Source organism: Pygoscelis adeliae, unplaced genomic scaffold, assembly GCF_000699105.1.
Source record: "Pygoscelis adeliae isolate BGI_AS28 unplaced genomic scaffold, ASM69910v1 Scaffold222, whole genome shotgun sequence".
NCBI lineage: Eukaryota > Metazoa > Chordata > Aves > Sphenisciformes > Spheniscidae > Pygoscelis > Pygoscelis adeliae.
Window position 1 is genome coordinate 6,186,657 of NW_008824309.1, and position 13,289 is coordinate 6,199,945.

Below are 13,289 nucleotides of genomic sequence, written 5' to 3' on the forward strand. Positions count from 1 at the left end.
ACCCAATAAGCAGCAGTGTTCTCTCGCTAACCTACTGAGCCCAGCCGACAGACACTTCGGGCAGTGGAGCGCTGGTTCCCAATTAGAAGGGCTCATCAACGGAGGAGAAACGCAGCACAGCTCAGGAAGCAAGAGTCTCTTCCAGAGCGTTGGCTTTGCCGACAGCGTGTGGGACCACGGTGAGCTGGAGGTAGCTGAGCTGGTGGCTGAGCCTGCGGGCGCTAGCCTGGGACGGGCTCCCACGGGGGGAGCAAGCCCGAGCGCACAGCGGGAGGGCAGGGGGGGAGCAGGGAAGGGGAACGGGGAAGGCTGCAGCAGTGACGGTCACAGGACTCGCGTAGCTTTCACCTCATCTTTCTGGCAAGGACTTAACTACGTCGTAAACAGAAGACTCTTCACCCGCGTCTGTTAAACAAACTTTGTTTTATTCACACAAGGCAATGCACACATATTGCAGACAGGAGGCCAAACGGATATTCCAATAAAACAGATCCCCTCTTCTTAATACTGCAAACTCTTTAAGATAATTTTCTGTAAGGACTGTGAGACATCTATTAACCAGCACGCAATCACCGGAAACCCCAGACCAAACGGCAGCAGAACCTTCGTCTGAATTCGAAGTTCAGGCCTGCCACCCGTCGGCAGCCGGGGCGCTCGCTGGCCGACCGGAGATGTTACAGCGCCCGCGAAGGGAGCAGAGCTGTGAAAGCTCGGAGGTGCTCAGAACCTGCCCCAGCTGTATTTCCTTTCCTTCATTTTTCATTTTCACCAATTCAAAACAGTTTGAGTCAGCTTCATGTAAAATTTAACTGGCAAGAGCCGTAAATTCTAAAAAGTTATTCATTCATTCAACAGACCCATCACAGTGTTCAATGTAAGCAAGAGTAGTGCCTGTTATTTCTTAGGAAAGATGCATAGATAAAAATAAGACCAAAAAAATCTTCCTATCAGAAAATAATTCCTGTAAGAGACGGCAGCTGCAGCCGTGTCCCGCTCAGCTCTCCTTTCTAAGGGACGGCCTTCAAAAGAATTACACTGTTCCACCAGTCCCTGAATGCCTATGAACGAAACCTAAAGTAAAACGAACACAGAACATTATTTTTAAGGTTTACTTGTTACAGAAACAATCTGATTTTTTAATATGGTAATTTCTGTACCAAATTAAACAGACAATGCATTTGTCACATCAAGGCTCTATGAAAGACCACAGTTGCGCGGAACACGGCTCTGCACGGTGGTATCACAGAGTCAGTTGTTGCTTTCAGCTGACTGGAACTTAGACATAATAGGTTGCTGACCCATACTAGAAGAAAATTTATCTAGTACTGATATTTTCAACACCCATGAAACAAATATATTACAATAAAATTCTCATTATAAAGTTGCACAAATTTCTACGTTAACCATTAAGAGTTTCTATGAAAAAGCAGAAGTTGTCTACCGTTGATTCCCGATACAAAACAGCAGGTAGAAACCTAGTGTAGAAATCTGAAGTGAGATAAATCCTTTGGCAGCATGTTCAGTTACAATCAGGCCTTAGAAATAAATATGATACTGTATACAAGTATGAAGAGAAAAACCAGATCCTATTAACACCAAAACCCTCTAAATACACCGTTTTAATAATAATTAAATTATTTTACACTATCTACAAGTTGCATATCACAGAATTAGGAATACAAGAGATGACAGAATGACAAATCCTGCTTTTATAAAATTTCAGGCTTTAACAGTATGCATATACGTAGCTGTGTAGAAAATCTCAGACAAATTAGTATATACATTATTTATATTTAATAAGTAACTGAACATCATCAAGTTGCATCTGTCTAGCCATCTCAATTTAAGATACTCAATATTTCTGCTGGACCAAAGTTTTGAATCCAATAAAAATACCTACCTTAATCTCAATTTACTAACAAACGCGGAGAATCTATACAAATGATAGCAAGGTTTAGTTTGACTACATACCAACTTGGAACAAAGTAAACTCTTACCAAAAAAAAAATATCTCCAACCAATAAGAATTTTGAACAGCAGCACTGACATTAATTATTCTTCTTAAAGAACGCAAGGACCAAGTTATCAAAATACTTCAGTATTGCAACATGTGTTATTTATACTAAACTACTTCAAGGGGAAGGATAAAGACAAATTAAAGTCACGTCAAAAGGAAAGACAAAAGCTTCCTTCCAACCGCACAAATTTAAATAAAAAAAAGTGATTTAAAGAGCAGGTACTGAATACCTTATTGCATAAGCATGAGGCTGCAAATGAATAAGGTCACGATACTAAATAATTAAATAAAACGTAAAAGAAATGGAGGTGGCGCTGAGTGAAGGGTGGTTATCGTCACTCAACAACAGTCTACAATCTGACAGTTCTCATTTGGTAGAAAATTTATACACCAAACACACTTCTTTAGACATTTGGGAGTTTCATGCATTTAATCGAGATTTTTTTATCGGTGATTTGTTTCCATTATTTTCCCAATCTAAAGATTATTACTCGTCGTACAATTGTTAAAATAGGTATAAATACGCTCAAGCGAGTAGGTAAATAGGAGGAGAATGAAGCGATTTTTTTCAGAGGTTGAAACAATAAAAGAAAGAAACCCCACGGTCCTGAAAGACAACTCAGCTCATCCGCTCCTCCTGTACAAACCCCACCCGTTAAAAAAGTGCATCAGGGAAGAAATTCTTAGATTTCTTTTCTTAGCCACCAAATGCTACGCTGCCGCAGTTCCAAGGCAATTCCGTTTCCAAAGACACGTCTGTCGTTTTCAATATGCAACCACTCCTCGGTATTGAACGAGGAGCACAATCCCTCCCACAAAGCACGTGTATTCCGCCTATACAGACAGCGCGTTAAATACACCTTTTTCAAATGGTTTAAGAGTTTCTCCGACTGTAATCGGCGTTTATTTAGACATGGAAATGGTGGCAGAGAAAGGAAATCCAAGAGAAGCAAGAGCCCCCTGGTCCCATAAAGACGATTCCTGTTCCGCTCGGCTCCCCGCTGGAAAGGGAACAGGGCAGATTCTCACAGTCTTAAGCTTCAAACATTCTTGAGCCCCAACTCTACCACAAGGAACTACAACAGTCCTTCACTTCGAAATACATCCAAAAAGGAAAAGAAAAGAGATTCTGTACAAGTTCCTGGCTCAGCACCTTGCACCCACAGAGTGCCCACAGAGCCAGCTGGGAGCATCCCTTGCCTGCTCTTGCACAGGCGACCTGTGCTTGCAGTACCGCCTCTGCCAAAAGGCACAAGTGAGTTCTAGCAAAACCCCACCTGTTTTCTTCAAGAGAAACACATCGGAAGTTCTCTGTAGCTTCCCAAAATCTAATAGGCAGCACTGTAAAAATCTCGTTTTTCCTGTTTCTGTAGGTACATGGTCCTCGCTGTCACACTATCAAATCATTTTCCCTTCCAGCTCTCATCTGCTGAGCTCGTGCAGTTGTTCCGATTAGGCAGCGCACATCGTATTGTAAAGCTCACTACAGCAGCGCAGAGAGAAGGCGGTCTCTAAATCTGCAGAGATTCTCTAAAGCCGCTTGGACAGAAAGAGTATCGTAAGATACCAGAGGAGGCAACGCATAACGAGAGCGACGCGTAACAATGATCAAGCATCCTCAAGTTTTCATAAACACGTTTAAAAGAAAATTATTTTTGGACAATCTTTTAACTTAAGATCCACAAGTGGCATTTCTTGAAACCACTGAAATAAGGGCTCAAAGTGATCTGAAATTATTTTAAACCATCAGCTAATCTAGTTCAAGCTATCTTTATGCGAATGCTTAACAATCAGATCTGATGCGTATTTTTACTCTGCATCACCCTAACGCAGTAAGTTGGGTTATTTAAAAGGAAAACGTATTTTGATATCCGTGACAGGTATTCATACAAATCATCAGGTCAGGCAACCTTTATTCATTAATTCAGAAATATGAGCTGGTTCGATTTTAAAGGAGAGGCTGTTGGTGGTAATTTGTTTGTTGCTGTAGAACGGAATGAGCAGGAACTGCCACGGGATAACCTGGTCCTTGAGGCAAACTCGACGTGTTATTCTGGTAAGCCGACATATCCACTGACATTCCCATCTGCTGCTGGGTGTAAGCAGCTGTGCTGGCAGCCGACGGCAGGCCAGGGTTCTGGTTCACGTACGTCTGGTTTAACACAGAATCCGGTCCTGGGCTGTAACAGGAACAAAACAAATCTAATTCTGACAAGTTCACGTCTACCTATCTGACAAGCAGATTTGCAAATAAGAATATTGCTTAGTCCAAAAGCAATCTGCGTATTTTCAAAAACGATCAAAACCAGTATCACGTGTCATTGTAAATATCCCAAGAACACACGACCTCTAGACAAGGTAGTAAAATTACCATCAGGAAGAAGGTGACGTAACGGTTTGCTGAAGCGATACCTTAAATACGCAGCTTGAGCTGGCTGAGTTGCTCCAGAAGAATTTATACTTTGAGGCAGAGACCTCAGCTGCCCAATCTGATCAGGTCCTAGGCTATAACCTGGGGAAATGGTGACTTGGTGAACACCCTGGATCATGTAGTTTCCACTAGGTGGCTGTACAGGATATGACTATAAATTAAAAAACAAAAACAAAACAAAAAAACAAAACCCACATTGTATGCCTTTTATTTTCAATTAAAGTAGCAGCAAATGTGGCACAGAATACCACTACAATGAACAAATGCGTCAGGGCTCAAAGGCTGAATGAACATCAATTAATTTTTCCAACAAGGTTCTAAAACCAAAACATGTAACTTCTCATAACACGTTTGAAATAGGCATCCTTTATTTCCTCGGAAGGTACCTTTTTCAGAAATGCACTGCTAACAAGGTCAGTGCTTAGTATCTGAAAGAAGAACCTTTTGTATCATGTACAAGACCTCTGCCACTCCCAGAAACCTTATTTCTTTTTCTCCCTTATTTGCCTTGTCTTTAAAATGTTCAATCCTTACATATTTTGACGCACAGGGTTGAGTAGGAAGATGGGCACCATATGAGATTTGTTATTTAACACATTTTAGAATATTCTTATGTTTTAATTTCCAAGACTCACACAAAAGGAAAGCAAGAACTTCAGTTTCTTGTATTTCTGGTTTAAGCTAATGCAAGTCTTCACTCAAAATTCAGATAGAACAGGTGGTATAACATGCTTAGTCTACAGAAGTCCATGCTGCTCACTGGTTTTGTGCTAAGCTCAGCGTGGTTAGCAGCATCTTGTATTTTTCACTGCTGGAAGCTGGAGGCATGCATCTTGAACAAAACAGTAAACTCCAGTTGCCTTTTGGCTTAAATTACTTTTTAACCTCCAAATATAATGAATTTTCCATCGCTACCAGCAGTTAAGGACATGGAATTACTTTTAACTGACATATTTTCAGATCTAGCCGTTGCTATGGCAACTATTCTTTTCCCACTGAACAATTAACATTAAAGTAAAATTCACTTGAAGTAAAAACACTCATTCTACGCTTTCTCCCAAAAAGATCTTTAAAAATCTCTTTCTCCTCCATTTTTGTTTTCTTAAAACATCAATATGGCACATTAGAGATACTGTAAAACAGTTTTGAGCAACTACACCCCCTAATACATGTTCATGTCTTAGGGGGGGGAGGCGCTAAAACCAGACCAGTGTTTCTATATTTAGAAAAAGTACACTGCACTCACGATTAATGCACTAATACTAAAGTTCACTCACATCCCCGCTACTAGATAAGAAGGTAACATTTTACTTTAAGACTGAAGACATGACTCACAGCAAGAATATCCACCAAGCTGCTGAAACACACCATTCTAACTAAAAAAATTAATCATGGAATGAATCTTCTAGTATTTTCAATACAGCATCGTTCTGTTAAGTAGAGCAAAATTAACAACTATACCTTATTGTACAAGCAGGTAATTGCAAATTGAAGTACTCTGCTCTAGTGTGTAAATGATATTTTATTCTAAAGGCTATAAAAAGTCACCAGGCAATGTCAGATTGTTCGTAGGCTAGCAAGAAAGCGTACACTTCATTTTTGCTGTCATCTTTTTAAATAGAAATCTATATTAGGAAAGTCTCTATTTCCAGAAAGGAGTACTGACCTGCACTGAAACACCAGAAGATGTGGGTGGGTATTGTGCAGGATGGTGGAGTTTTGAGTAGGCTGAATACATTGGTGTTTCATTCATGAGTTTGTTATAGAGCTCCAGAGCTTCTAGAACTTTCACATTCAATTCGGATAATTCCGAATGTTTTCTGTTTCAAAACAAGCACATGCAAACGTTAAGTTTCTCTAATACCTAGTCTTGGACAGTAAGAGTGGTTCATTGGTTCATTAAACAGGTTTGAATATGCAAGAAAAAAAAACCACCTTAAAAGGTAGATGGTCAATTTCTTACACATCTACACTGTAAAATTGCCATTCTGTTTCTTATACCAATGGGACTGGAAGGAGAGCCCAAGTCGTGATCAACTATTCTTCCCTAGCTGCAATAAGGCAAATAACTCCTCGGATGTTAGGTACCTTTTCACCCTCAAATATCCCTACGAGCCTGAGGGGGAAGAGGTGAAGATATCACTGAATAGATTTTCCTGTCATGGAGGACAGTCAGCAGCAGACTGAAAATACCAAGCTCTAGACAGATTGCAAAAGGCTACAGTCAGAAAGTGCCAATATAAAATGCACCCACTAACTTATGCAGTAAGTTTTGGAGAGCAGCAATCAAATCTTAGTACACACGCTGGGACTTTGGTACCTAAGCTTTAAAAAATAAAAGGTAGAATTGTCAAAATTTCTTTCTTGCAAGATTTTTTAGCTTGGGAGATAAAAGTACCAACAAAAAAATTAATACAACTGCACAATTTAAAGTAAATCATAGTAAACAACACAGAAGCTACGTTAGGGCTCACCTGTCTATCTCTTCTAGTTTTTCATCTATCATTGGACCCATCTGTTGACAAATATCTGTGAAGACAAAAGCATCAAGGTAGTTAATGTCTGGCACAATGAGAAGTTTAAACGCAGCCAAAAAATACTTTATCGAAGTAGACTAAAATAGGATACGAAATTGGAGAGTGCACCTAGTTATCATGTGTGTCCCATTCCTCCAGCCCAAACAGACAGGAAAAATACTTTGGCTATTCTGCTTTGTCATCCTCTCTCCTCCTTCCCGTCTACCCTCTCAAACAAAAGACTACTGACAAAAACCATGGAAAATCCTGCATTTCTGCCTGCACCGTGCAAGATCGATGCCTTTCATCTCCTACTGGAATATCCAGTCTAGATCTGCTCTACTGTAGAGCTTCCTTTACCTTCACTTTTTCCATTCTGGGAACACTCCTTTTTTAAGGTACGCTCAATTGTTATTACACACCTTGAACTAATTGGCTCTTAAGGGAACTGAACCTTCTCTCCCCTCCTAGCCAGCAGTATTTTGGAGAAATTTTGACACAAAATTGATTGCTTATTTCAAGCAGAGTTTTGATCGGTGGCTGGATCTTGCTGAGATCAGGCATTGTACACTAGCTGGAAGTTATGCAAATTACTCTGCTAAACACGGAGTTGGCTTGGCAACTATTAGAAAATTCGGAGTTATACATATAGTCCCACGCTCCCACTGTGAAATAAGCTATTCTACAGCACGCTATTAGTACAGAACACGGTTCCTCTAAGCTTAAAATAAATGCAAAAGAATTACCAGCTCAATCCACAAGAGGTAATTGTGAGAAGAAATACAAAAACTAGCTACTTAGCGCTCAAAGTACCTTCTGAGTCTAGAAGATCTGGAGAATCAAGCTTTAAATCTGTAGGATCTATACTCTGAAGTACCTGCAGTGTTTTATCCATCTTATCCTGGAAGGTGAAGAGGAGATTAAGAACAGTTATTTCTGAAGCATGGCAGAGACTGTTTTAATTTTCAAATAAAAAAAAGTTCTTTATATAAAAAGAATTATCCGCTAACATGCAGTAACAAAAGAATGTTTTGACCAGTGTAAAATCTCAGCAATTTTTTACATTGAAAGTGACTGCATAGCATACCTCATCTATATAAACTGGCTCAGGTTCTGCTTTCTTAATTTCTTCTGTAGTATCCTCAGGAGCAGAATTTTTATCCACAGTTGCTGAAAGAACAAACATTAGTTTCTTTTCTGCAGCTGTGCTACTATGCTAACTTAAAATACACAGTTTCTCCTTGCCTGCCATCAGATCTTTAAACGAGAGAGAAATTTGAATAAGTGCTTTAAGCAGTGATGCACCCAGCTGCTGGAGAAGGGAAAGTTCCGACAAGCCGCTTCCTTTGGGCCGTTAGCCTGATTATGAACCTAGGGCCAGCAAGGGAAAGACTCTTGAGTCACATTAGCATCCAAAAACACCTCCAACACACGTACAGTTGCTTTCAGCCAAGTTGTAAGTGTTAAGATTTATTTTGGTACCATGAGCATGAGTAAAGCTAACAACATGATTCTTACAAACCACTGACATGGGTATGAATGTTATTTTATATTAGGTCTGATGTCTGAAAAGAGACTTTGACATTTTAAATGGCAGGTTACCGGATTCATATGTAATATGTTACTGACAAAGAATTACGGTAAATTGAACTGAATTTGTGTATCAGGAAAAATGTAACGACTTAGAAGAGACTCAGAACGCAGGAATCGTTGAAGTGAGCTACAGCAGTGGTATATGCTTGCTTGTTTGTTTGAAACAAGGGCAGGATTTCTCTCTCAATTCTTTCCTTGGGCCGATTTCAGGAAGTTATTTTGCTGATGGGCTAATCAGTAGTTCCACCATAAGCCCACCTTTCTAAAATAATCTGTCAGCTTTTCGTAGCTAGCTTACCTGCCTCAGGTTCCACATTTAAGTCAGAAGTCACAAAATTAGATGGAAACAGTCCCACTCCTCTATGATTTTCACCTTTCCACCAATTGGTGTCACTGGGGAAATAAAGATGTATTACAAAACTCTGAACATTAATGCTAGTGTCAGCGACATATTTTGGGCTTTTCACAGAAAACCTGTGATATCCGATAACAAAGGCAAAGGAGAACATTTGTAGAGATTAGCAGCAAAGCCAAAGACAGGAGCTGGGGCAGACGGGTGGGGAGAAGAGGAGGGATCGGGGGAAGTAAAATCATCCAGTAGCAATCACTCAAAACTTAACACAACTCTTCGATTCTTTAGATTGATTAGATGATAGCCCATTATAGCTTCATCTAAAAGTTTACAAGAAGCACACAAGTGGGGACTAACATTGGAAATATAATTGATCTGTCCCAGTCTATTAAATTAGAACAGCATTAGCAGGGAAGAAGTTCTGCTTCTTAGCTATCATTGGGGCAACGGTGATAACAACAATAATTATCTTAAGGATTTTTTCTTCAGTTTTATTCTTAGCAAATGTGATGCTTGATAGCCAGAGATTTAACAATTTCTGGAAGTAGCTGGAATTTAGCACCGTAATGCATATGTATATTCTTATGACATATGTTATAACCAACTAACATTTATGTTAAAAACTATGAACAAATTGGACCTACACCACGGCATGAAATACCCAATGTAATACAGTAAGGTTCTCCCTGCACCAAAAATGACTTGAGGTCAAAAACTTGGGGTATGGAAAGAATAGTGGAAGATAAAGGGATCTGAGGGAGGCCAGAGTGACAACATACATTTCTGTGGGGAAAAAAGCATCTGAGGGAAGAATTGCTAACCTAAGAAAACAACAGTTCTGGAACAAAGGCACCTTCATATGAGTATATATTATACCTGTCATCCAAAACAAAAATAATTTCTCCACTTTTAAAGGTGAGCTCATTGTCCTCAACGGCTTCAAAGTCATACAGAGCTCGCACCTTCCTCGAGTTCTGATTGTTTTGCTGAATTTCTGCAGATGGGTACAAGGATTTAGTTTCCATTTGTTGCTGTTTCTGCTCTTGCAAAGACAATTCGATAGCTACAATTAGGGGAGGGGGGGAAAAAAAAGTTTGTATATTTTATCCCTGTATACAAAGGCAGTTCGCTTTCCTAATTAAAAAAACCAAAAAATTTATTGCTATATTATAAACATGGTCTGTATCTGCTTCTCTAATATTTTAAGTTTAAAATCTTTGCTCTAAACTACTAGCCGTATTTCACATTTCAACAGCTTTACTCTGCCCTCCAACAGGATTAAAAGACAAGACGTAATCACACAGAGGTTATGAAACATTTAAAAACCCTCTGCTTTTCATGGTACAGGCCACTACTTGAAGCAGCGCACACACACCACTAGTGTCAGCAGCATCATTAGTACGATCAGAAATACTGATAAATTCTTCACTACGACATCTGAACAACTGCAACTATCCAAGAAAGAGGAGAAAGAACAAAACACTTAAATGTTCCAGTTTTTTTTAAAGCATCATGATGAAGGCTAAAATAAAACATGTGGGTGCAGAAGGGAACAGACCAAGCTCTCTGGAGAGCAAGCAGTCACCAAACAACGCTTAATGGCTATGTGATGGGGAAGCATATATCTTACCCAAATCCTCATCCTTGAATGATACAGTATACTAATTTGCAACCTGCTGTGCCCTTGCTTTCAATTCTATGCAGCAGAAGAGAGTACAACTTCCTATTTCCATGTATTTTAACAAAACTTCTAGAGCACAAGCCTAACCCAAGGCTGTGACTAGCAATTTACCTTTAGCTATATCTTCATCTTCTTTGTTTTTACTTAATGATGAACCATTCTTAGAAGCATTTGTGGTAGCCTGCAAATGTATTAACAACAGAGTAAGTTCAGTTTACAAAGGAAAAAGAAAGGTCTATAATTATACACCTCAAAAAATTAGTAGTAAGTTGTTCCTGGTTAGCTGCCTTACTGTAACATTTCATTACTGAATCAAGATGACCTTCTAGAATAAAAAAATGTTACTCTTCCGAATCTCAGCCAGGTTTTGTTTTCAGCAAGGAACAAAGTAAAATAAGTAATCAGACCTAATTTAAATAACTGATCTCATTTAAATAATTATTTTAGTCTCATTTAATAAAGTGAGACTACTTATTTAAATGACTGCTCTTTCCACCTTTGTCCTCCAGTCCTCCACCCCTCCCTTCAAAAGGAAAGACAAGCTCTTTGGAGTCCTACGTCTGCAAAGACCCAAGTTATTAAACAGCAGCTGGACTGGCTGAAAGGGAGACCTTCCTCCGTATCAGAGCAAAAAGCCACCCTCTGTCTCAGCTGGTGGGACAACAGGAAGGAAGAGCAAATGTACATCAATTTGGGAGCTGCTGACTTAAATGAGTCTCCACAACAGCATAGTGAAATCATTCTTAGTGTTTTCACCCCGACAAGGAAGTCTTCCCGCACCTACCAGGAATTAAGAACCCAGTTTCAGACACCAGCCGTGTCTAAGACTTATCAATGGTCCTAGAAAACGATTCTGTACAAGTGTACCAAATAATAATAAACCTCAGCTTTGCTTGTCTGAAGTAAAGTGTAGGAGGTAAAAACATCAAGATGTTATTTTATATGTATTTGTAGGAAAGGAAGCATAATTGGTTGCCAGTACTCTAGATCTTCCATGTTTCTGCCATATGTTTTAACACATATCCTAGATTTAGAAGTGAAAACATCTTTGTGGAGGAAGGAAGGATTGTAAAAGTGAAAAACCCCTCTGTGTTTAATACAGAGAAAAGTAAACTTCATGTAAGGAATACGTAATAGAAGCTGCAGTTCTAATTTTCAGGACTGATCTTCACCTGACTCATAATTAACATGAAAATATTTAGAAGCATCAATAATAAAGCATAGGAAAAAAACAAACAAACACACACCTGTGATCATATCTGCCAGCTAGAAGATTAGACATAATACGCTACCAGAAGTAAAATACAAGGGGTGAGGTTAGGGATTGGAGCAGCCCACCTACTGCAGAGCCAGGACAATTCCTGACACGGACAGGTAACTGCATGAACAAGAAATGGGGACTCGGAAAAGGAAAGCATAGCACAGATCATCTTCAAAAATGTCTCAATTCCAGATACTGCCCTTCGTTTTGTGAGACTCTGAAGAAAAATGAAGGTATGCGCTCCAAGTCAGCAATTAGAACCGTGAAACACCAAGTACGAAGTGTGGGTGCAGAATTGCTTCGATTTAAGGTGGTGACAGCTCAATGAAGCTCTAAAAATGATTGGGAGAAAAGAAGGCTCTAAAATGAAACACCTCATAAGGGCATCATGAAATAGCCTTTAGTCTGTTCTTATTTTCTTAGGAAGGCAAGGACATAAAAAAGCAGAATGAATAGAAGTGAACCTCAGCATAAGGAGGCAACCAAACTAAAACAAGGGTCCTACCCTCCTCTGATAGAAAGCACAAAAGATCTCATCTGGACAGCTTTTCATTTTGTTCACTGCCAGGAACAGTGAACCTAACAGTACCGTGTATCCCAAATCAGCTTTTACCTGCGATCCAGCTGCAGGAAAAGTTACACCTTCTTCTTTTAAAGATTTAATAGTTGCAGATATTAAGCTACACTGCGGGTCTTTCTGAAATTCTTCTGCCCACTCCACCATTAGAGTTTTTAGCTTTTCACATACTTTTGGATGAGCCTAGAAGACAAAATTGCATAGAAAGGGATGGTGGTACCTCAAAATGAACAGAAACAGTTGTTCCCTCTTGGTAAAACTTTGTTACCAAAACCATTTTACTATAGATATCCTTAATAATTAATAATTGTCTTGATTAAGAAAATTTGGAAAACAGAGTCCAGAATATATGGTCTTTTATACAATGATTCTGATGTTACAGATAGCACGCTTAGCTTCTGGAGCATCATCCTTTCATTGGTAAGCTGGCATAGCTGTTTCCAACACCATTACCCCAATGCAGCAACAGGCTGCAGGTAGTTCAGATTTCCCTGATTCTACCAAACAACTGGTTATTTTAAATCAGGGCTCCTTCAGCCATTACAGCAATCCTCTGAGGTAAATTCTCTTGCACAGCCAAAGCTTAGATCTTGCAGGCAGCTCACCTACCTATACTGCTGTTATTTTAGTGGAATCATTTTTAGGTAGTTAAGGAATGGTTAAGGAAAAAGACTGACAAACTTTTTGACTTTTCAAGTGTTAGCCATGTTTCCACCTCAATAGTTTTGGAGAAATTCAGGCTATCTACCACACCTACCCAACTTTTCTGCACCTCTTATTTTAGTTACCCTCCATTTTACCTCAATTTTCTCTTCATTACTTCTAATTTGCATTGTTATACCCCTCCCAACCACATAAGTT

At 39.4% G+C, this 13,289-nt stretch overlaps 1 protein-coding gene across 2 annotated transcripts in view; it reads right to left on the minus strand.

Moving 5' to 3' along the window:
• Window positions 1-408: 408 nt before the first annotated feature.
• STAM2 (signal transducing adaptor molecule (SH3 domain and ITAM motif) 2) overlaps window positions 409-13,289 on the minus strand; it is an 18,502-nt gene continuing 5,621 nt past the window's right edge. Inside the window, exons 4-13 of one of the 2 annotated variants that reach the window (XM_009319011.1) lie at window positions 12,465-12,611; window positions 10,702-10,771; window positions 9,786-9,903; window positions 8,856-8,950; window positions 8,052-8,134; window positions 7,778-7,865; window positions 6,923-6,977; window positions 6,115-6,268; window positions 4,430-4,599; window positions 409-4,197 (exon numbers count right to left, since the gene is read on the minus strand). In XM_009319011.1, the coding sequence (XP_009317286.1) occupies window positions 3,966-4,197; window positions 4,430-4,599; window positions 6,115-6,268; window positions 6,923-6,977; window positions 7,778-7,865; window positions 8,052-8,134; window positions 8,856-8,950; window positions 9,786-9,903; window positions 10,702-10,771; window positions 12,465-12,611 (1,212 nt within the window). In that variant the 3' untranslated portion in view covers window positions 409-3,965. Of the gene's footprint in view, window positions 4,198-4,429; window positions 4,600-6,114; window positions 6,269-6,922; window positions 6,978-7,777; window positions 7,866-8,051; window positions 8,135-8,855; window positions 8,951-9,785; window positions 9,973-10,701; window positions 10,772-12,464; window positions 12,612-13,289 lie in introns of both variants that reach the window. The other variant, XM_009319010.1, reaches the window with a different exon arrangement.